Raw genomic sequence first — 21,844 nt, forward strand, 5'->3', positions numbered from 1 at the left:
GACAGATGCACTTTTATGATGGACAGATGCACTTTTATGATGATAGATGCACTTTTATGATGATAGATGCACTTTTATAATGGATGGATAGATGCACTTTTATAATGTACGGATGCACTTTTATGATGATAGATGCACTTTTATGATGGATAGATGCACTTTTCAGATGGATAGATGCACTTTTATGATGGATAGATGCACTTTTATAATGGATGGATAGATGCACTTTTATAATGGATGGATGCCCTTTTATGATGGATAGATGCACTTTTATGATGGTTAGATGCACTTTTATGATGGATAGATGCACTTTTATGATGGATGGATGCACTTTTATGATGGACAGATGCACTTTTATGATGGATAGATGCACTTTTATGATGGATAGCTGCCCTTTTTGTAGAATACTGATTGTATTCGTCTGAAAGAAGAATATCATACACATCTAGGATGGCTTGAGGGAGAGTAAATCATGGGCTATTTTCCTTTTTGGCTGAACTTACCCTTTAATGTTATTAATAACAATTGTAATGTAGCTTTGGGACTGAAACCATTGATCTCAATGCTATGATCATCTGTCCTGAAACTTTCGTCCGTCATTTAAAAAAAAATCTGGCTACATTTTCTGCGTTTTCTCATCTGTAAGCAAGCATTTTGAGGTTTTGACATTTTAGAGCCACCGTACAAGCGAATGCAAGAAAGTCGTCTGACGAGATGATCCAGCTCAAACAAACAAACAAAGCTCTAACACACACACACACACACACACACACGTTTAACGTGTGCTTCAGTGTCGCTAGCAAACCATCAAACTGAAGTAAACTTTGAATGGTTCGGGATAATCCTGCAGCTGAAAGTCTTCTTCCTCTACACAATTTTTCAGTGGACCCAATATTTCCTCTTTTTAAGAATGGCGAGGACAGCAACCTCACCCTCACAGCTTGAAGACGTTTTGTTTTGCGAATTAAATAATACGCACTAATATACTCGGTGTGCAAGGACCCTTTGTCATGTTTTCCCACTCATCCAAATCAAACTAACGTTAGGTCAAAGTCCGTCCTCTGCCCTCGGGGTCTCCAGCGTTCGTGTAGCCGACTGAAGGTAGGAGTGAGTGCACACTCAGATTCTTTAGTCTTGGTTTTAGGGTACTTTATGGGCCATTCCGCCGAGTGGGGGACATTTGCCTGATATTTCAACATTAAACTTTTTTTTTTAACTCGTTTTTCAACTGAATCTAACACTGAGCATAACGCCTCAAAATCTGTCAATCTCAGGTAACTTTAGTTCGTTTGTTTCTGCATGTTTTCTCAGTTTTTCCTTCAAGTAAGTGTTTATTTTAAAGAAATTGTTGGTTATATGTTCAGATAATTAATATTCGTGACTAAAAAGGAAGGCAATTTGTATTTTAATAAAAAAAAAAAAAAACACAAATCCAGGTTTTCAATTTAAAGAAGAAGTTTTTAATAATTTATTAAACAATTAAATAAATGATGTACCAAACAAAACTAATAAAAAGTGGTTTAACTTTGTTTATTTATATTTTAAAGTAAAATTTAGTGTGTGAAAGAGAGTGAGATTTCTGTGTTGAAGGGATGGTTTAGTAATACAGCGGAGGAGGTGAAAAGAGAAAGAAGCAGAGCGAGGGAAGGAAAGGTAAAAACAGGGTTGTGTTTCGCTCCTTCCCTTACAGCATTGCCATGGGTGTGTGTTTAAATCACTTCATGGGGGACTGGCTCCCTGTAAGTATGGTATTAAAATTGTCAAACTAATCCTAAATGTCTACAACTTTTAGTCATTTCAATTCATAAATCAGGTGAATATTATTATATCAACGAATATTCACACTATTAAATCAATAAACCAGAGGACTCGACTCCTGTTACATTTACTCCTGTTATGTTTTATATGAAAGACAAATATCATACTTTTTACTCCTCTACATTTCTATCAAGGTCCTCGAAGTGGAAAGTTGTTTCTGTCGCCGCTTTGAAAGCCAGTAGATGATTTTTTTCTTCTTTTAAAGGTGTTTGGGTTTTTGCAGAAAGCCTTTCAGGAATCACTCTTGTAGAGTCTGGTGAAGTTCAATGATTTCACAGCATTTATTAAACACTGATTTATAGTTTAGAGCAAAATGGAAGAAGACGGATGTCCAAATGCTCATTTAGTGGAGTATTCACATAAACAAAGTTGATTGTGTCTTCAGTGAAGGTGAACAGTGTGAGAATATCAGATGTGTATCAGTGTATTGGATCCGTGCATTCGGCCTTAAAGTGACAGCAGCTTTGTAACTTTTCTACAAGTATTTAAATGAGTTTAAGTTAGTCGTATGCTAGTGTGTCAGATGGAGCATCACTGACTGGCTTAAACCATGATGGCATAATGTGCATTTATACAACTATAATACAATAATGCGGCGACATAAAGAAGGAAATGTACTTTTGATACTTAAGTACTTTTGAGAACTAATACTTCTGTACTTTTACTCCAGTAAAAATCAGTTTTTACAAACTTTCTCTTGTAACGGAGTAATATTTGACCAGCAGTAGTTTTACTTTGTAATGAAGTTTTGTACTTTGTCCAGCTCTGCATGTAAAAAATATATATTTTTAGTGTTCTCAGTAGTTTTTATTAATATGTATATATGTTAAATTTGCAGTTAGATTAATGTTCAGGACACTTTGCCTGAAGACAATACAAGTATTTGAGAGTTTTCATAATTTTCATGCAAATGTTTACAACGTCCCCCGTTTGGTGGAATGGCTCCTGTATTGTGTCAGTGTTTGCTTAAACATTAACCCTGTGTGTGTGTGTGTGTGTGTGTGTGTGTGTGTGTGTGTGTGTGTGTGTGTGTGTGTGTGTGTGTGTGTGTGTGTGTGTGTGTGTGTGTGTGTGTGTGTGTGTGGCCTGGTAATCCCTACGTTATGGGGACAAAATGTCCCTACAAAGATGGCAATATCTGAAATCCTTGTCCTTGTGGGGACATTTTTAGGTCCCCATGAGGAAAACATCCTATATATCACACAGAAGGAGTTTTTTTGAGAAAGTAAAAATGCAGAATGTTTTCTGTGATGGGTAGGTTTAGGGGCAGGGGCAGTGTAAGGGGATAGGATGTACAGTTTGTACAGTATGAAATCCAATACGCCTATGGAAAGTCCCCATAAAACATGGAAACACGACATGTGTGTGTGTGTGTGTGTGTGCTCACACTGGCCTGTTCTCCTGATTAACTCACTGAATCTGATCAAACAGTGACGAGTTCGGCTCATCCTCATATAAAGGGCACACACAGCCAGATGACACTGACGTCACCACAGGTAAGAGCTTCATATCTTCAGCCAGCCAGTCGGATGTGGAAGTTGCCGTGGTCTTACCTGTGCTTGTACTGAGTGCACTCTCCTGTGTTTTAGGGCTCAGAGCGATGGCTTCAGGGAAAGGCTTTAGTCCCCTCACCACACATGTGTTGAACACCGGGGACGGGGCCCCAGCGGCCCGCATGGCCCTCAGTCTGCACCGCCTCGACCCGCGCTTGACCATCTGGAGCCTCGTCACTGTCGCGTGAGTCTCTTCTTTACGTGCTTCTGAACGCTTGATCTCACCCAAGAAAACTATATAAACTACGCTCTGTGACACAGAATTACAAATATAATACTATACTGGACATTACAAATGATTGATCAAAATATGATGGTTTGCTCGTCTACTTTGACAGTCACTGCAGGTGGAGTGTAATACGAATTTACATTAGGGCTGCACGATTTGGGGAAATATATAATTGCAATTATTCTGGGTAAAATTGCGATTTAAAATGTGATTATTATTATTATTGTTTTTTTGTTTTGTTTTTACAAATGAAAAGTGTATATAACATTTTGTGTTTATGTATTAATATGACTAATAACAATTATGATTTATTACTACTAAAAAAAAATTAAAAATAAGAAACCATTACCATAATAATATTAATATGCACACACTGTCTATGACTAAAAACATTAGAAAGGTCTAAGCCTAAGGAGTTATTGTACAAAAAGAAGATATATATAAGATATATATATATATCTATAATTATAAAAATCTGTGTTGTTTATCTGTGATATTAATTTCTTAAAGTCTGTCTTTAATATGAAATATGACCCTCTTGTGCATCCACTGTGGGTGAAAAAACTCCTGTACATTGAAGAAAAACATGGATTGTCCTATACATTTATTCTTTTTTTAAAGTTTATTAATTGATACTGAAGGTCAAAGGGTGTCCTCGAGCAGAGAGAAGTAATGAGGTGAGTTTTTAGGAAATCCCTGATGTGAAGCTAACGCTGTAAACAGGAGATAGAAACGCTTAAACATGGCGACAATAAACACGCCTGCAGCTGAATATGGTGTATTTGAGTTCTTCAAGCCGTCTGGGGTATTTTCATAATAATAAAGTGTATTATAACGCAGTGCTGATTGACATAGACTTCATCACGGGAGAGAATACTATAAAATAACCCATCGTCTGCCTCAGTCTGATGAGAAGCCACATCAGCTCACACACACTCGACTGACGATATGAAGTGAGGTAAAACATGTTATTAAACATTTATTTATTTATTCATTCAATACTTTAGTATTAGGACAATACCCTAGACAGTGGCAGCAGTGGCTCAGTGGTTCATGTAGGTTGTCTACAAACCCGGTTCCACCTGACCAAGTGTCGAGGTGTCCTTGAGCAAGACACCTAACCCCAGCTGCTCCCGACGAGCTGGATGGCGCCTTACATGGCTGACACCGCCGTCGGTGTGTGAATGAGAGAGTGAATGGGTGAATGAGAGGCAAGATGTAAAGCGCTTTGGATGGCCATGGGTCTGTTAAAAAGCGCTATATAAATGCAGTCCATTTACCATTTAGACGGCTTGAAGAACTCAAACACACCATATTTAGCTGCAGTCGTGCTTATTCGGTCGAAATGTCTCTATCTTGGCGAGCTTCACATCGAGGTGTGTGTGGCGGTTCTGGCTTTCAGGATGAAGGACACTTTTGGGTAACATAAGAAAATAATACTTCTCTCCAAATACATTTATAGGACAATCCATATGTTTTTCTTCAACGTACAGGAGTTTCTTTTCCACACAGTGGATGCACAAGAGGGTCATATTTCATATCCCTTACGAAACAAAAATATATTGCAGTATATTGGAAAATATAATGTAATACATTAGGCAATATATTCACATATATGGGATTTAATATTTATTTTCTCCAATATATTCCAACATATGAAAGTGCCAATCATTTGTATATTTTGCAATATATTACAGGAATATATAATATATTGTATAATACCATCAATATATTATTCCATGTATTTACAATATATTATAATTTATTTTAAGTTATATATTGGTAAATATATTTTTCTTTCGTAAGGGATTAAAGACTTAGAAATTGAGATATCTTGAAATTGATTTATATTTTTACAATAAATCCTAACAGCTTTACAATGATTTTTAGTCATAGGCTGTCTGCATATTAACAGGTAAACCAGCAGTTTTTGTTGTTGTTGTAAAAATAAGTTTTCTGTAAAATATAATAATAATTATTATTATTATATTCATATTTACATACTCAGTTTAATTTGTAATAATGAAAATGTTATTGTAATAGTAATATTTCTCATTTATTAATTTTTTAGCAATAATTGTTATTATTGGTCATAATATATGAACTAAAAATGTTATATACACACACTTTTGATGCGTAAAATACAAATAAAGTCACATTTTAAATCGCATTTGCAATTTTAACCTGAATAATCGCGATCAGATATCTTCCCCCAGATGGTGCAGACCTACATATTATAACAATGTAAACAAACTCATTTTCTAATTGTTTTCGACATTTTAATATTTACAGACTTTAAATATGTATACAGTAATTACAATTTTTTATTAATTTTTCTAAAGTTTTTGTGGGGTATTTTGAATCACTCGTGTCAAGTCTTCTCTCCATCCCAAATACGTTTACATTATCATCACAATGGTCTGAAAACTGTCACCTCTGAATCTGAGTTGTTTGGGTCAAAGTTTGAGAGGTTTAACGTCATCAAACGCTGTAAATATGTTCAAAACTCTCGTCAGAAACACCAATGAGGACGGACGCTGCCCAGGCCTGATCACCAGCGAGGCCTTCACTCCAGGAATGTACAAGCTCCGCTTCGAGACGGGCCAGTACTGGGAGAGTTTGGGCCAGTCCAGCTTTTACCCATACGCTGAGGTTTGTGGGAAGGACTGATAGGGAGCTGATTGAATCTACACACTCTAATGTCTTTACTCTTCTCCTCGCTCAGATTGTGTTCACCGTAAGCGATGGCGATCAGAGACTTCATGTGCCGCTGCTGATGAGCAGATACTCTTACAGCACCTACAGAGGGAGCTAGAGACCACACACACATCCTCAAAACATCACACACTTCACATCCTAATGGGGCCAAGAAATCAGCAACAGCCCAGCGCAATCATCTGATCGACAGCCTGTTTGTTCAATGTTCTTCTGAATGACAGTGCTTCAAATAAAAGCATTCATATAATTGTGTCAAGGTTTGGATATATGCGTATGAGTCTTTTAACGACTAGGTCACAGCTGGTCTTAAAGCAGGGGTGTAATTATTCTGTTTGTATTTCCATTAACTAAAATAAAAAAAGTTATGACAGCCACTATTTCAACATTATATCCGTAGCAGAGACTTTCACTCAAACCGGGCCTATCTACAGTCATCTTTCTCTAGTTTCACTGAGCTTCTGAATCCAGATGTTGACTCGCAGGACGATATTTTTAGGGAAAATTAAAAACCTGGAGGCAAGACACCATCTTATCCCGTTTGTAAAGGGTGTCAGAAAAAACATGAAGCACCAAGTCCGTTGGCGTTTCTCAATGTCAAAGATCCTTCCTCGACATTGAGAAACGCCCCGTATGAACCAAGAAGCTTGAGGAAAGAAACTGAAACTTACAGACCTAAAATTAAACGGGATAAGCAGATGAACAATACAAGAAAAGTAATGCCTCATCATTAGGTTTATAATGAGTTATAATTGTATACTTTTGACTAATTTAAATCTTAAGTATTCTGAAGAAATCCACAAAACTTAAACTGAACTGGTTATAACTGGAATATGTCTCTGTGTGTGTATAATAGAGACTGACATTTTTCCGGGAGTCCCACGGGTCACGGGATTCCCGTGGGATTCCTGCAGGATGGGAGTCATCTTTGCTATTAATCTCGGGATTTGGACGGTACAGGATAAATGGTTAACAGGAGCAGACGGGAGCGGGAATCAACCAATAGCAAAGACGAGAAGAAAAAAAAAGTAAATGCAACATTTTGTAGTTTCCTTTGAATACGCCTACAATGTAACGCAATTAAAAAAGAACTACATGACCCAGCCATCCCAGAAGCCATCAGTGCTTTTTGTCACGGCTTCCCGCCGGAATTCAAAGAGCAGTGCTCTACGAACTATATCTAAAACTATACATGTAAACTATAAATGTGAACTATAAATGTATTGTTTACTCAACAATAAATGAGTAAAATGCAGCTTTATGTGCTGTTTGGATTTATTAAACTATTGTAGACATGGTGTGAACTATGTACTGGTTTTCTTTTATTTGCCGTCTTCCATTTTCTGGAGAAAATCTAGAAACGGGGGCTCAGCAGCTGGTCTAAAACAGGATGGAGAGCAGATTAAATCAAAGTCTATGTATTAACTAAACACTAATTGAAGAAAAAAATATATGGGAGCGGTACAGGAGCGGGAGTCAGTTTAAACAGGAGCGGGAGTCAGTTTAAACAGGAGCGGGAGTCAGTTTAAACAGGAGCGGGAGTCAGTTTAAACAGGAGCGGGAGTCAGTTTAAACAGGAGCGGGAGTCAGTTTAAACAGGAGCGGGATGGGATGGGATTATTTTTCAAACTTTGGTCTGAGAGTGGGACGGGACAGGAGTGAAAATCCACTCCCATGTCATCCTCTAGTGTACAAATCATAAATACATTTAGTTAAATTTGGCTTGACAGAAACTTGACAGAAATGCATCTTCGGGAAACCGGTCTTTTCATGTGTAATGTAATTTTAAATACTGAACATTTTTATAAAAACTAATATAAAATCACATGTGTGATGTAGAAACCGGTCAAGGTCTCTGTGAGGACACGCGTGTTAATGGAGATGTTTTTTGAACCAATGATTAATAGTTTTGGTTTCTCTTGTGTTGGTTTGCCTTGAGGTTTGTGCAGACCACAATATTTCCTGTAATTCAGACTACTGTACTTTCTGTTTGACTTTAGGAGAAAACAACATTAAAGGCGATCACATGAGTTTGAGTTTATTCATTCTCAACTTTAGGCATTACAATAATACAGTACAAAATCAACTGGGTAGAGTGAATGGGTCCCCCAATGAGGACCCATAATTTATGAAAAGTAGCGATACAAACTAAGATATACACAGTTTACACCTGTAACCAGATGATGATGAGTAAAAATACACAAAAAGTGCACCAAGATGTACATAACATTACATTCACATACATCCCAGTAGACCATGAGAAAAGAGTTATATATTAAATATAGGTTCATATAAATGATTTTTTTAGTCATTAGGTACAGTGCACACCTGAATCGTTTGGAAGAAATGCAGCAAGCAAGAAATCAATTGTAAAATTGTCTTACTTCAGAGTTACAATGTCCTGATATTTTGCACCCCCCGTTATCCAAGATGTCCTAGTCTTTATTTCTTTAGTTGAAAAGAAATTAAATCATTCCAGGATTTTTCTCCATATGGTGGACTCACCGGGGAGCAACGGGTGAAGGTCCAAATTACAGTTTCAAATGGCTTTAAGAGATCCTAGATGAGGATTAGGGTCTTATCTAGCAAAACCATCAGCCATTTTCAAAAAAATGAATTAAATTGCATATACTTTTTAACCACAAATGCTTGTCTTGCACTAGCATCCACAACACTTCACGTGACGTAGGCGGAATTATTGACGTAGTGTTCACACAGCGAACGTGTAAAGACTAAAACCGGGTGGACACTGTGATTTTGGCCAAGATTTGAGACAAATTTTGCAAATCCTGAAAGATTCCTCTGATCCTAGGCTAAAATCTGATGTCTTTGATCGTTAGTTTGACATGTTCACCTTTGACCTCAGAAAAACACAGTGACCAACACCAGCAGATGCCATGGCAGCCCAAACCATCACTGACTGCGGAAACTTTACACTGGACCTCAAGCAACGTGGACTGTGTGCCTCTCCTCTCTTCCTCCAGACTCTGAGACCCGGATTTCCAAAGGAAATGCCAAATTTACTTTCATCAGAGAACATAACTTTGGACCACTCAGCAGTCCTTTTCATCTTTATCCCAGGCGAGACGCTTCTGACGCTGTCAGGCTTGACTCAGGGAATGTGCAGCTGAAACCCATGTCCTGCAGACGTCTGTGCGCAGCGGTTCTTGAAGCACTGACTCCAGCTGCAGTCCACTCTTTGTGAATCTCCTCCACATTTTTGAACGGGTTTTGTTTCACAATCCTCTCCAGGGTGCGGTTATCCCTATTGCTTGTTCACTTTTTTCTACCTCATCTTTTCCTTCCCTTCGGCTCTCTATCAATGTGCTTGGACACGGAGCTCTGTGAACAGCCAGCCTCTTTTGCGATGACCTTTTGTGTCTCGTCCTCCTTGTGTAAGGTGTCATTGGTCGTCTTTTGGACACCTGTCCAGTCAGCAGTCTTCCCCATGATAGTGTCGCCTACAGAACTAGACTGAGAGATCATTTAAAGGCCTTTGCAGGTGCTTTGAGTTCATTAGCTGATTAGACTGTGGCACCGGGTGTCTGAGATATTGAACCTTTTTTTACATTATTCTAATATTATGAGATACTGAATTTGGGATTTTCCTTATCAGTTATAATCATTAAAATTAAAATAAATAAACATTTGAAATATATCAGTCTGTGTGTAATGAGTGAATATGTTTTTACTTTTTGAATGGAATTAGTGAAATAAATCAACTTTTTGATGATATTCTAATTATATGACCAGGACCTGTAAATGTTCCAATGGCCGCTGGTTTGGCTAGATAAGGCCCTATTCCTCGGCTGGGATCATGCAGAGGACTTGGGAACTGCAAAGACCTTCAACTCGTTGGTCCCCGAAGTCCACTGTATAGAGAAAAATCCTGGAATGTTTTCCTCTACTGCATTTCTTTTTGACTGAAGAAAGAAAGACATAAACATCTTGGATGACATGAGGGTGAGTAAATTATCAGGCCATTGTCATTCTGAGGTGAGACGATCCTTTGAGGTTTTGGTTATGTTTGCTTCATTCATCAAGTTGTTGATGTTCTAACCCATGTAGACGTGTATAAGTTTACAATTTAAATTCCTCCCTATTAATTAGAAAAAAACAAAGAAAAGTAAGCTTAGAGCAAAATCCTTGACTTTGTATGCTCATAACAATAATATTACACTACATTTATGTTGCGGATATGTTCAGACTAAAAGAATAAATCTATTTATTTATTTTTAAGCTGACAGGAATAACTAATTCTGTTCCTCTCTGTTTTGTTTAATTTTGTTCACAGCATATTTCGCACCCATTCCCACAGCTGCTGCAGAACCAGCTCCCACTAAAACTGCAGGTAAAGCCACGGCCTCGGTCACTCCCAGGAGAACGCCTCCTGCTACTACTGCTGCTCCTGTTCCTACAGCAGAGCCAACTTTCAGTACAGTATCTACTGCCTTTTTCTTCTTCTCTTTTACTTTGATCTTTCTTTGAGCTTCTTTATACATTGCATTAGTGTAATTGCCTCCCCCATTTTTCCTGATCATGTCATCAATCATCTTCATCAGTTGAGTGACCTGAGTGCGGTTCCTCATGTCTTGATTGTTGAATGCGTGATATCTGCCACCACAGCTGTTGGTAAGTTTCTTCAGATCCTGGCTTTCTTTTACATACTGTTGCAAAGTTTTCCGTCCCAGCTGATCAGCATGAGTGAACAGAACGATGGTGTAACGTACGGCGCCATCTCCGAAGAGCTCCTGAATCACTTTTACTATGTTCACATCCTCCGCCGTGTATCTCGCACCCAGATTGATCACCAGCAGGAACACATGAGGACCAGGAAGTGACAGGTCAACACACTCCGTTATATGTAGCTTCATGTCTTCTCTAGTGAACGATCCACAGAACCCTGGCGTGTCAATTACAGAGATCATTCTTCCTCCTTGATTTGCAGATTCTTTGCTGGACATTTTTGTAACCTGTACAGGTGAAACCTCTGCTTTAAACACTTCCCGTTCCAGGATGGTGTTTCCTGTCGCACTCTTCCCTGCTCCGGTCTTTCCCATCAGGATAATCCTTACCTCAGAGTCTGCAAATCAAGAACTATCATTACATTTCAAATCAGATGTTCCTTACAGCAGGTGTTGAACTAAGCTGTAGAAAATGACCAAAAAGCATCAAAGTATTTAATGATACGGCGCTTCGTTTAAAATGCAGAAAGACTCAATCCAGGATCTTAACAATTAAGGTTCTCTTTTGTTTTATCAACTGTTTTTTATTAAGCCAAAGCAACTTACAATCAATAAAAGCAATCCTGGAAGAATAATAAAGAATAATCAAAAGACAAAAATACATTTCAGAGGAATATCTACTCTACACATGCACATACAGTATTGAACTTTCACAGAGTACATAATATAGTAGAATGAAAGTCTGACCAAATTAAACATGTAAGAAGCTTTAAGACTTTCTATTATCACTTTCAGAAACAAAATGTGTGGTGGGGTCAGGAGTTAAAGTACTTACTAATGGTAAAATCGGAGTAATTGGACATTTCCACACTGGAATTGTCATTTGACAGTAGTGCCTCTGTGGAAATAACATTAAACATGTTTACAGTTTTTATATTATCATAATAAATTCATGTTACTTAAGAAGTAAATGATTGTCAATAAATGACTTACCCCTATCACCCATTTCAGAATTTTTCTGGAGATATTTCAGAGGTAAATGTTGATCCAATCAATCAAATATCTTTTATACCTTGCTAAACGCTCGCCGATGATCTGCCCAAGCTTACAGTCAAAAAAAAAAGGTTTTATTATGACAACAGGAAGTAGCAGATGTGTCAGGTGCGGGACCAAAGTCGGGGCTGTACGCTAACTTTTTTTGCTCATTGCACTGGTGTTGCAGAGGTTGAAAGTTTTGTAATACAGGCCACAGAGTTGCAGCACAATCTCCATTACCATCTCCGAGAACAACCACAGGACGTGCAGATCATCACTTAAACAGGCATGTGACAGACAGGAAATTCATGTTCACACAAAAATACAAGCCTTAACCACAAATGTTTTCCGATGAACATTTAATTTGCAGGACTGCAGGAACAGAACACCTCTTGCTTAACATTAAGTCAATTTTGTTTACATCAATATCACTAATATGTCACGTCACAGACAAGGGAAAATGGTGCGAGGACTCAAGTGCAGAAAATAATATATTTATTTATAACAAATAAAACAAACTCAAAACAAAACCCACGAGGGGGAAAAACACATAATAGAATAATAACATATAAACTTAAACAAACCAACAGAATCACGGGGAGGACGGAGGACGGAAGACGCAGACATTACACAAGGATCTAACCCAGACTGACAAACACAAGGAGCTTATAAGGGGAAGAAATCAAGAGGGAACAGGTGGGAGAAATCAACACTAATCAGATAACAAGGGGGAGGGATCAGACAATGACAGAAGCACATGCAAGACATGACAAAACCCACATGTGCACACAAGACAGGACAGGCATGTGACATAATCACAATCCAACACAGCTTTTCCTATAAATCATTAGAAAGTTTTATAACATTTATTATTACAATTATTATGATAAAAATGTGACATTCTGCACAATGGAGAAAAACAGTCTCGGGTTACAAGTGTAACCTATGTTCTCTTTCATAGGTTCACGCAACGCTGCATACACTGCAAAAAAATGCTCTTCTTATTTAGTATTTTTGTCTTGTTTTCTAGTCTAAATATCAAAAAATTCAAGATGCAATGGGGTGAGAAAAATAACATTGTTTCTGATTTAAATCTTATTTCTTGTTTCCGTCCACAGAAATTTTTCTCACTTCATTGGCAGACAATTTTCCTTGTTTTAAGCAAAATTTTCCCCAGAAAACAAGAAAAAATATCTTATTTTACTTATCTAGGAAATGCATCTTGATTTAAGAATTTTTAGATATTTGGACTGAAAAGAGAAAAATACTAAATAAGAAGAGCATGTTTTGCAGTGTATAGCTATGACATAACTAATTGTCTGATGGCCAGCACCGAAACACACCAAGAGCTGATTTGATCCCCTCCAACCACTAGAGCGATCTACATAAGACTCTGCTCGGACAGGGCAGAGCAACTGAAGTTTTTCTTTCGCTTCTGCGGCGAAAGGAGGGAACGAGTGAAGGGTAATAACCTGAAAGCGAAATGATGTAGACAAAACTTTGGGCACATATCCTGGCCTAGGTCTTAAGGTTACCTTAACCAGACTAGGGGCGAAGTCCATACATGCCTCGCTAACAGAGAAAGCCTGCAAATCCCCAACTCGTTTCAAAGAGGTTAATGCCAACAAAAGAGCAACCTTGAGAGTCAGAATCCACTCTGGAGCTGGCCCTCCAGGGGCTCGAAAGGAGCCTCCGTTAAGCCCTCCAGGACAACTGACAGGTCCCTAGAGGGAATTTCACGGGGGAATGCTGGCCTTAAGGCATCTAACCCCACACATAAACGCAGAGACCAACTTTTATTTGCCATGGGGAACGTCATCTGACTCCCAACGAGCAGCAAAATAAACTCTCAAGAGTACTAGCAGCCGCTCCAGCGGCAAACTTTTCCTGTAGGAACTCCTGGATCCACAGCATGAGCTGAGCACCATGACTCAAAAACCTTCCACTTGGAGGAATACCGCCTCTTTGTGGAAAGAGCTCTCACACTCGCAATGGTCTCCGTTGGCAGGAAGACAAGAACTCAGAGCTAGCAGCCTCTGATTGATTGATTGATTGATTGATTGACCTTTTATTATCCCGAAGGAAATTTGTCTTGGACACATACAAAAACACTGTCTGCTGTATAAAAATAAAATAAAAAATAAATAATAATAAATACGTAAATAAATAAATGCATGAATGTCACTTGTACACACGCACTTTACACACACGCACACAATATCTGCAATACATATACAAACTACAATCAAACAACCAACTGCACATTGCCCTTTAAACTACAGTTCTAAAATTTAAAATACATCTCAGAGGTAACCTTAATGCTTATTTAAGGCTATAATAGACAGGGGTACAAAGGAGTTCTTAAAGCGGTTGAGTCTGCACTTAGGGACTCTAAAGCGTCTTCCCGAGGGAAGTAGCTGGTACTCATGATGAAGGATATGAGTGGGGTCAGATATAATTTTTTGGGCCTGTCTGATAACTGTTTCATCATAGACGGCCTGAAGTGTGTGATGCTGCTCAACTCCCATGATTTTCATGGCTCTCAGTGTTAGCCGTGTAATCTGGGCTTTCAACTGTACACTGAGGTTGCCAAACCAAGCTGCGATGCCATATCTCATAATGCTCTCAATTACGGCATGGTAAAAAAGAAACAACACTTTCTGCTGAACACCAAAAACCCTAAGCCTACGAAGAAAATGTAATCGTTGTTGGACCCTAGTACAGATACTTTCTATATGGACACTCCATGTCAGTTTACTGTCAATGAATATGCCCAAATATCTGTAAGAGTCAACTTGGACTATATTCTGATCATTGATGACCATTAGTGAATGGTCACCAATGGATTTGGGGTCGAACACCATCTCCATTGTTTTCTTAATATTGATTGTAAGAGAGTGTTTGTCACACCACTGAACAAAATTCTGGATCTCATGTTTATATGCTATTAAATCCGTTGTGTCTGATATTAAACTCAGGATAGCTGTGTCATCAGAGAATTTAATCATGTAGTTGTTAGCAGTCCTGCATGTACATTCATTAGTGTACAGTGTGAACAGGACTGGGGAACTAACACATCCTTGAGGGGCGCCAGTGCTGATGGTCATAGGTTCAGACAACGTCCCATTTATCCTGACCTGCTGACTACGATTGGTCAGAAATGAATGGTACCACCTAATAATGAATGGGTTGACACTCAACCGCTGCAGTGTCTGTAAGAGAACATGGGGCTGCAATGTATTAAAGGCTGAGGTAAAGTCCACAAACAGTAATCTAGCGTAGGCTCTAGGGTTCTCAAGATGTTTAGTCACTAGATGCACTATACTGTTGATCGCATCATCAGTGCCTCTCTGTCGTTTGTACGCGAACTGGAAAGGATCTAACTGTGGGCCTACATCCATCTGTAATTTGCGCACAATGAGCTTTTCCATACACTTCATTACAACAGAAGTTAAAGCAATGGGTCTGAAATCATTATTCTCCAGTGGGTGGGATTTCTTAGGGACCGGTGTTATGATTGCCTTTTTCCATTGTGTGGGTACAGTGTGAGAGTGTAGGGACCTCTGGAAGATAGGACACCATGCAGGCGTCAGTTCATCTGCAAATGTTCTTAGTAGAAAAGCAGAAATGCCATCCGGGCCTGTTGCTTTATTTACATTGATTTGCTTAAAAACCTTATTGATGGATTTATTGTTGATCTCAAGCCTATCAGCATCATCAATAGCAACACTATCAAGCACCATGTCACATTCCGCTGAGACATTATGAATGTCAAACCTCCCATAAAAATAGTTCAATTCATTAGCTTTAGCCAGTTCATCCCCAACATGTAAATATTTCCTTGTGGGTTTCATGTTAGTAACGGTTTTCATTGAGTCCCATAATTGTTTTGAGTTCATTTTTTGGAGGTTTACCTCTATCGACTCCCTATGATGTTCCTTCGCTTCTCTGAGCCTCTGGTTCAACTCCCTTTGTACAGTTTTAAGTTGTAAATGATCTTTTGCCTTAAATGCTAGTTTTTTCCTATTTATGCAGTCCTTCACCTCCTTTGTGATATATGGTTTGTTGTTGGGATATATTTTTATTTTACGTTTTGGGATAATAGTGTCTACACAGAATTTTATATAATCTGTGGTAGATTCTGTGGCATTGTCCAAGTTTGACTCCGTAGAGAAAATATCCCAGTCAGTGGATAAGAAACAACCTTTCAATGTTTCTATGCCGTCTTCTGACCATACATTAATGGATTTAACCAAGGGTTTACAGCTCTTTAGGGCTGTCTTGTATATAGGGATCAAATGGACAGTGTTATGGTCGGAATTTGACAGAGGTGGTTTAGCTATGGCTGTGTATGCATGTTTTAAATTACCATAGCATTTGTCCAAAGTTCTGTTCTTCCTGGTATTACATTTAATATACTGTTCAAAACCTGGCAATGCAATATTTAAATTACAATGATTAAAATCTCCCATGATGAGGACTGGGGCATTTGGGGTGCGCTGTAGTAGTTCATGAACACAGTCTGCCACCTGTGTCGCTGCTCTTGAGGCATTGCCGTTGGGGGGTACGTAAACAGAGCAGATTAGGATGTTACCAAACTCACGTGGTAGGTAGAATGGTCTAAGACTTACACATAACAGTTCTACATCCGAGTTACAAACTTTTTCCCGAACTGTGTGTTGTCTGCACCACTTGTCATTAATGTACAGGCAAAGCCCACCCCCTTTGGTTTTTCCCGATAGCTCACTCCTGTCGGAGCGAACGTGTGAGAACCCCTCAATTTCAATAAGACCATCAGGGATCTCTGGATGTAACCAAGTCTCGGTAAAAATCATAATACAGGACTCACGGTACTCGAAGCATTCCCTTGTTAGAATTCGTAGTTCGTCCATCTTGTTCCTCAGCGACCTTACATTGCTCAGGATCATAGATGGCAGTGGGGGTCGATTGCCTCTTTTCCGTAGCCGTTGTCGTACACCTCCTCTCCGGCCTCTCTTCCGTAGTCGCTGCCGACGTGGAGCTCTAATTACCTCCGGCAAGTTATTTATAAGCGATCGGGAAAGATCCGCCGTAAATCGGCAGGAGCGCAGGGACATGAGCACCTCCCTCGAATAAGTTAGCACCTGACTGCCATTGGTTTTGCAGGTGGAAAGTTCAAACAAGAGCACCATCGCCAACAGGAAAATTCCCAAGACACACGCCGCCATCCGATTCTTTGGCCTGATCGTCTCCGCCACACAAATTATATATAGAACAAACAGTACTCAAGAAGGAGACATATATAACTACCCACAAAACAAAAACAGCAGCACGAGTGCGTGTGTGTGTGTCCGAGTCGCCCGCAGTGCAGCGCCACCGGATTAGACCATATCCACAGCTTCCTAGGATGCCATATCCTACCCTGAAGCTATCTTCTCTGACCCGAATCTCCCAGGAAGGGGAATCCAGAAGAAGAATCAGTTCAGAGAACCACGCCTGGGACAACAAGAACGGGGCTAAAAGCAGGAGACAGACCCCGCTTTCCAATCGGAGGTGATGGGAAAAAGCTTAGCGCTTCTCTTTCCTCCAGCCGAACAAGCGCTGCACATCGAAATGCGCTTTGTGGCGAATGTGACAGGGTTGGATAAGGAGAGCAAGTGAGAGATGGGGAGAAACACTTGCACGGCCTGTCCCAACCTTAAGAGGTGGGGAAAGCTCTCCTTTTTCTGGTCTGAGGGTCAGGAGTGACTCGAAGGAGCTGGAGCGTAGGGATTGCTCGATCGGTTCAGCTCATGACACCTATGGGGGTCACTCACGGGGAAATGGACGACCGGGGCTCCCCAAACCTTGGCTGTTGGGGCATGAACTGGGTTCTCCTATCGGCAAACTCCTTCCTGTGCCGCAGAGAAGGGGAGGATTAGAAGATTCCTTAAATCTCTAAGGCATAAACTGCTTGAGAGCTGCTGTCTGGGACCGCGGCTCGAAACGTGTCAACCACCGTGTTGACCGCCTCCCAGAAAAGCCCAGACTGACAGAGACAGAGGCGTCCAAGAAGAAGACCTTCTCCTTATCACAGATTTCCACAGATGGCGTTCTGCAGCCACCACGCCTGCCATAGAATGCCAGCTGTGTTTTTGGTGGCTCTTAAGGCCAAATCTGTGGCTTTTTGAAGCTCCTTGACAGCTTCTGCCGCCAGGCCACTGCCCTCGTCCATCTCCTTCAAAACATCCGCCGGGTAGGCTTGGAGAATGGCCACAGTATAAAGGGCCATGCCTGCCTGACCAGCTGCCATGTAGAACTTTTCGATGAGCAGAAGTTGTCCTATTTTTACCCAAAATAGTACAGTGGCCGAGAGAGCTCACTGCGTTGCGACTGAAGAAAACACATGCAAATAGAAAGAAGAAAAAAAACCACCAGCAAGTTAAGAAAACATATTTTATTTGACAACACGTGCTGCAAATACTCACTACTTGTGGTCGACCGATAATGTTGTTTTTTTTGATTGCCGATGCAATACTGTTCTGTAATTTATCAATAAAATAGCTTAGAGATGGAGAAGTTCTAGCATATATTTCTATTAACTAGACCTATCAGTAGAGAGATGCTGACAGGTAGGAATGAATGTGCATGCAATCGCTGTCTCACTAAAGGATTCATACAAATGTAGCCTAAGCTTTACTGTGCTCCTTTATCTGTATCTAATTTAGAACAGAAATAGAGCAGAAATCTGTGAGAAATATACCAACCTAAAGACAAAATAACTGATAGTCGAATAGTCGAAGATGCATTGATATGCGGAGCCGGATTCGAGCACCGATCTCGTGGTCGAATCTTCGCGGGTGTTATGAAACGAAGATCATGCCATTTTGGTAATATGGGGGTGCTCAATATTTTAAAGACGTGCCGCAGCGCTGAGCTTCTCGTCCGGTGTGCGACCCCTTTAAGGGCCAGGAGCTTTGCACCGTACACAAAGTTCAGCGCCATGCCTTTAAAATTGTTTAAAATCCTGCCGCGCAACAGAGCGCCATTTCAAAGTTTTATATTCAATTTATATTATATTTCCCTCAAATCGTCAATATACTGATTCACCCTGTGCTACAAGATACACCCATCGTGCTGCTCTTCTGTCAGAAGTCGATTCAAAACTGAGCTCGCATGTGTATAATGTGAGCGTCCAGTGTGAGAGAATGAGATGCTGAGCTTCAGTCTGGTGTGCGAGGGGAGACGTTTCCGGTGTGCGATCCCCTTTAGGCACAATCAGCTTAAGAACGGTCATGTAAACGCACTCAAAGTCTTCTTTTCCTCTCTAGGCAGGTATTTTTTTAGGTTTATTTATGAAAATGTTCTTTTATATATTTGTGTGATGTTCTGTATTTTTCGATCGTGGCTTTAAAATGTTATGAGAAAATGTTTTATGAATGTTTATCCACCACATTACCTTTTATTTAAACCTAAATAAGAAAGCCATTGTCAGTTCGTCTGTCAGTTGGCAGGCAGTTTTGGTCGCTTTATTAAAAGTTGTCGCTGTGTGCAGTGTGCTTCAGTTTCTGCGAGGAGTGCTGCAGGCTTGGACGGGATCAGCGGCTGGAGGTGAAGCCAGGGGATACATTCATCCAGGAGGAGCTGGATGCTGTAACGCCCAAGGTGGATCCATGCCACAAGGGAGCGATAGAAGAGCTGAACCGAAGGGCTGATGGAGACAGCGGCGACTGGGCCGAGGGATTGGCTGGAATTTGAAGAGGAAGTGGGAGATTGGCGATATGGGGCTGGGCAAAACCAGTAGGGTAACGAGAGATTCAGGGCTGGGCCATTGGGGTACTGGAGAGTTCATGCTGGGTGGGACAAGCGAGGTAGGGGAAACATTCCCTTTAAACATAGAAAACCTAGAGTCCAGTAGGGCTGTCATTTTTGAGAAAAATCTAATTCGAACGGATATCAAATATCAAGCAATGTATTCGAATATATTCCAATATCTACGGGCCTATGCTACAATACGTTTAGAGCGCCCTCTATTGGATGAGATGGCAAACAATAAAATAAAAAACAAACGGTCTAATCATAAGCCACGTTTACATGCACATTTTTTGTCATTCCGATTAAAATAATTCTGATTGAAAGATTCAGGTGACTGTTTACATGAGACGTTATCTAAACCGATCTGGGCTTTACATGTGCTGACCTTCAGTCGCAATCATCACAGCTTTCAGTCTGTCTGCCGCATCAGATGTCGACGCTCCTCTCCAGCAGCTGGATGTGTTCACGGATGCCATAGCAGCTCTCAACGGCCACCAGGACTTATTCAGTTATATAAAAGCTATTTATTTGTTGTAAAGTGTAATAATCATCTCAGAAAAAATAAATTCTTCTGTCAGGTGCAGTTGAAGTAAAAGTGCCTTGGACAAACGCTGTCAAGATGAGAGGGTGTAGCCAGGCTATGTCTTTGGCATTATGCCAACATTATCTTCATAACTTCTTACGAAATAAAACGTTTACCCCTTAGAAAAGCTCCATCAATAACGTGCTCCACTCGACTCCGATGGGTTAATAGAGCCTTCTGATTCGAATCGATGCATTTGTGTAAGAAAAATATCCATATTTAAAACGTTATAAAGGAAACCCGCCTTGAAGTCTTCCATTGTAGCCATGGCTGTTTAAGCCACAAGATGGCGCCAGCGTTAAGCACAGAAGTAGAACCGGTCAAGATAACTCACAGTACCCGGGTAAGTGGTGTGTGTTATTCAGTTTTTGCGGTTGTTATCTGGGAATAACCGCTGCAATACATACCGCTGGAATGCGAGATTGACCAATCAGAATCAAGTATTTCACAGAGCCGTGTAATAAGCGGGATAATGTCCACCCAGCCGGTTGTTATCGCAGAATAAACCCCTTCAGAGTGATCAGGACCCCGAGGCGTCACTCTGAAGGGGTTTATTCTGCGATAACAACCGGCTGGGTGGACATTATCCCGCTTATTACACAGCTACTAATCTCAAATAAATTAAACATGAAATATTTATATATATTCTCTTGAGTTACATTTTTTTATTAGCTCTTACACAAAGCTTCCTCGAAGAAAAACCGTTCCAAACTGATTAAAGCCGTTATCTATTGCTGAAGATTTGTTTTTACCATATATGTTGAAATTAATGCTGAAGTTCACCCAAAAATTTAAATTAGCCTATAATTTACTCACCCTCAAGTCGTATATGACATTCTGTATTCAGACGAATACAATCGGAGTTATTAAAAAGTCTTGGCTAACGTAAATCCAGTTGTAGCTGTTTGTGAAGTCCATAAAAAATGCAACTGTGCGTCAAATAATGTGCTCAACGTGGCTCAAATTAAGAAATACAGCTCATATTAGGGCTATCCTTCTTAAAGTACCGGTACCAATAAAAGTCCATATCGTACCATTTGTTATAGCAGGGTATCGCAATACTTTTCTAGTACCACTATATCGTGCAACACTATTATAGAGTAAATCCTTAAAGTCTTCCATTGTATGGTGGTTTCGTTTTTTACAGCCACCATGAGATGGTGCCAGACAGACAGTCGACGACAACGTTAAGCATAAGTAGTACCGGTCAAGATAACTCGTAGTACCCATATGAGCGGTGTGTGGTGTGCTATTAATTTTGGGAGTTGTTATCTGGGAATAACATATCGCTGGAATGCACAATGACCAATCAGAATCAAGTATTCCACAGAGCCGTGTAATAAAGTAATATAAGGTCTGTCTGTATTTTTCATGAACGAATATTAGCTGATTATTTGAAAAAAAAGAAGAAGAAATGTATTCAGTATTCAGGGATTGACTTGATAGGTAGTGT

The 21,844-nt window shown here is 39.9% G+C and overlaps 2 protein-coding genes across 3 annotated transcripts; one reads left to right on the top strand and one right to left on the bottom strand.

Annotated features, from left to right (window-relative positions):
- Window positions 1–770: 770 nt before the first annotated feature.
- urahb (urate (5-hydroxyiso-) hydrolase b) lies at window positions 771–6,570 on the top strand. 2 transcript variants are annotated; one of them, XM_067436742.1, is made up of 5 exons: window positions 771–1,101; window positions 3,250–3,314; window positions 3,408–3,555; window positions 6,117–6,252; window positions 6,326–6,570. In XM_067436742.1, exons 3-5 carry the CDS (start codon window positions 3,419–3,421, stop codon window positions 6,413–6,415), a joined length of 363 nt encoding a protein of 120 aa, XP_067292843.1. In that variant the 5' UTR covers window positions 771–1,101; window positions 3,250–3,314; window positions 3,408–3,418; the 3' UTR covers window positions 6,416–6,570. The 2 variants fall into 2 exon arrangements, with proteins under 2 accessions (XP_067292843.1, XP_067292842.1); XM_067436741.1 differs by lacking the exon at window positions 771–1,101 and adding an exon at window positions 1,117–1,274.
- A 3,998-nt stretch (window positions 6,571–10,568) lies between these two features.
- LOC137064399 (GTPase IMAP family member 2-like) lies at window positions 10,569–12,298 on the bottom strand. Its single transcript, XM_067435726.1, has 3 exons — window positions 11,994–12,298; window positions 11,836–11,898; window positions 10,569–11,398 (listed from the first exon to the last, which is right to left on the bottom strand). The coding sequence occupies exons 1-3, from the start codon at window positions 12,004–12,006 to the stop codon at window positions 10,569–10,571; spliced, it is 906 nt and encodes a 301-aa protein (XP_067291827.1). The 5' UTR covers window positions 12,007–12,298.
- Between the last annotated feature and the right edge of the window lie 9,546 nt (window positions 12,299–21,844).

The sequence above is a fragment of the Pseudorasbora parva genome, chromosome 25, assembly GCF_024679245.1.
Source record: "Pseudorasbora parva isolate DD20220531a chromosome 25, ASM2467924v1, whole genome shotgun sequence".
NCBI lineage: Eukaryota > Metazoa > Chordata > Actinopteri > Cypriniformes > Gobionidae > Pseudorasbora > Pseudorasbora parva.

What these genes read in the sequence shown, in the direction of transcription:
- urahb (XM_067436742.1), top strand. Translation starts at nt 3,419, where the DNA reads ATGGCTTCAGGGAAAGGCTTTAGTCCCCTCACCACACATGTGTTGAAC. An exon ending in TGGAGCCTCGTCACTGTCGC is followed by an intron (nt 3,556 to 6,116) that starts GTGAGTCTCTTC and finishes AACTCTCGTCAG; the next exon opens with AAACACCAATGAGGACGGAC. An exon ending in GCTTTTACCCATACGCTGAG is followed by an intron (nt 6,253 to 6,325) that starts GTTTGTGGGAAG and finishes CTCCTCGCTCAG; the next exon opens with ATTGTGTTCACCGTAAGCGA.
- LOC137064399 (XM_067435726.1), bottom strand. An exon ending in TTACTCCGATTTTACCATTA is followed by an intron (nt 11,399 to 11,835) that starts GTAAGTACTTTA and finishes CTTGATTTGCAG; the next exon opens with ACTCTGAGGTAAGGATTATC.